Source organism: Habropoda laboriosa, unplaced genomic scaffold (genome assembly GCF_001263275.1).
Source record: "Habropoda laboriosa isolate 0110345459 unplaced genomic scaffold, ASM126327v1 scaffold178, whole genome shotgun sequence".
NCBI classification, from domain to species: domain Eukaryota; kingdom Metazoa; phylum Arthropoda; class Insecta; order Hymenoptera; family Apidae; genus Habropoda; species Habropoda laboriosa.
In genome coordinates, this window is record NW_017100289.1 from 166,703 (window position 1) to 168,930 (window position 2,228).

At 34.7% G+C, this 2,228-nt stretch overlaps 1 protein-coding gene across 1 annotated transcript in view; it reads left to right on the plus strand.

Moving 5' to 3' along the window:
• LOC108573792 overlaps positions 1-2,228 on the plus strand; it is a 117,442-nt gene that overhangs the window by 63,569 nt on the left and 51,645 nt on the right. Inside the window, exon 3 of the mRNA XM_017936267.1 lies at positions 2,020-2,046. Coding sequence (XP_017791756.1) covers positions 2,020-2,046 — 27 coding nt within the window. The remainder of the gene's footprint in view (positions 1-2,019; positions 2,047-2,228) is intronic.

Consider the following 2,228-nt stretch of genomic DNA (forward strand, 5'->3'; position numbering starts at 1 on the left):
TATTTAAATCGCTTGGTTGCCTCGACTAACGTTTCATGCTTATCTTTTTTTCGCTGTCCTTGCCTACGTTCGGCAAACTACATAGGCGGGCGCTAGGCTCGAAAACGTAGTCCCTGACTCTACGAGTGTCAGGTTTAGATTCCTCGCGAACTGACACTTGTGGAGAATATACTGTATACAGCTGCTCGAAATCGCACAAATAATGACGAAAATCGTTAGTATCCTGAATGTGTAAGGTAAAGTTGCCTACTATGAGACCTCTTCTTAATATGAAATCCCAGCTTATCTCCATTGCAGAACTCTCGAATGTCCTACTGTCTTGTTTCGTAATTAACCGTGTTAATTATCAAATTGAATATCAAATTTTGTTTAAATCAATTAAGCGTCTTGAGCAAGCATATTTGTGAAATACGTTGCACGCAGAAAGTTTTTGAAGTGATTCAATTAAACTGCAAATACATTCAAAATAGTAAGTGTATAATCATTTCCATGAATACTGTTGTATAGTGCATGCAATGGAGTTTAAGGGGGTCTTCTAGTGTGACGGCCGTTTTTGTAGGCCTTCTTTGCTTATTTATTACAGAAGTACGGTAACAGTTATTAACATGAGCTTTATTCCTATGTATTTACTTGTCCTTGAAGAATCATTACAAATTTTTTTTGTTTAAAAATAATTAAATATCGCTGCTGTGGAACACGTCAAACAGGAGCATGAAAAACAAAAGTTGGTCCATGGTTACCATGATTTGAGCTGTTCTGCTTATCAAAAATAAAAAAATCCAATTGATTCTTATTTAGTATGCATGTCGCTATGGTCTGTAGTAGAATAAAAGAAAAATATTGAAAATTAAAAAAATGGCGGCACTTTGAATACGAAGTATCGACTTTTTCGACTTTTTTTCGCCTTTCAGGTGCTCTAAAAATCAGAAAAATATATATTTTGGCATAATTCTACTACCGACCATAGCCACACATGTTCTAAAGACATGTGCAAAATTTGAGTTCGATTGGTTCTGTAGTTTTTGCCAGATCGTGGCAACCATTTCAGAAAACATGATTCCGAGAAAAACGCGTTTAAAATTTTGATTGCAATTTAGATTCTCCCTTGTTGTGTCACCCCAAAGGAGCTGTAACTTCGTTATTTTATTGAATACAACTGTAAAACTTCAGGAGTACATTCTTAAAGAGTTGTACTTTCGATATATGCAAAAAAATAAAAATCTATTTTTTCAAACCGTCACACTAGAAGACCCCCTTAAGGCTTACTAGTTGCGTATCGTTAAGTAATGAAGACTTAAACTCGAAGCTACTTAATAGTTCTGTTATTGTTTCCGGGTACGAGACCCTCGAAAGTTCCTATTGTAAGAAGGGTCTCATATTAGGTACCCAATTCTAGTTTACTGAATAAAGCGTTATCGGTGGACCCATGAAGACTGCGGTGCTGAAGAAATAGATTTTATATGCCCAATGTGTGAAAAAAGACAGAAAAAATAAGTTTCAGAAACAAACAAACTGGGTCTCATATTAGGAAATCATTTTTGAAATCTACGGAAGCGAATTTTTTTAAAATTTTAATAAAAGAAAGAATTTTAATAAAAGTATTCTCAGTCGAGAGTTGCGACTTTTTTAAAGAAACGTGTCTCACATTAGGCGACTTTGCCCTTACGTGTTGAATTCGATAATTCGTAAAATATTTAATCCGTATTGAGAAATAAACATGTACATGTATACCTTGGAGTATTATCGATGCTTTATAACTGTAGAAAATGTTAGCAACGCGTATACAGAACATAAAGGAACCTGTTTAAAAGAATAGAAACGTACCGCCTTAATAATATTAACGATCGTGCTTCTCGTAAAAAAAAAGTAAAAGTAGAAATGCCATCGATATCTAGCTTTCTTAGAACTTCGTCCATTTCGTCCATTTCCATTTATCCACGACAGCTGCCATGGTCACGCATGCGTTTCTCCTTCTACGTGGCGTATTATATTAATTTCATTCGTTTTTTATTGTTTCAGAGTCCTTGCAATTGTTGTCGCATCTTGGTGAGTGGCCTTCTATTAATGGGTTATCAAAAGTTTTATTATTAAACCAATTTTAGTGCGACTGTTTCAGAGAAAATACTACTCAGAGATACGTAGTGTGATCCACGTTACTATTTTATCATCAGTCGGTTCAAACTTAAAAGCAATAGAAATTTCCAACGGAAATAATAAACTTTGATTGT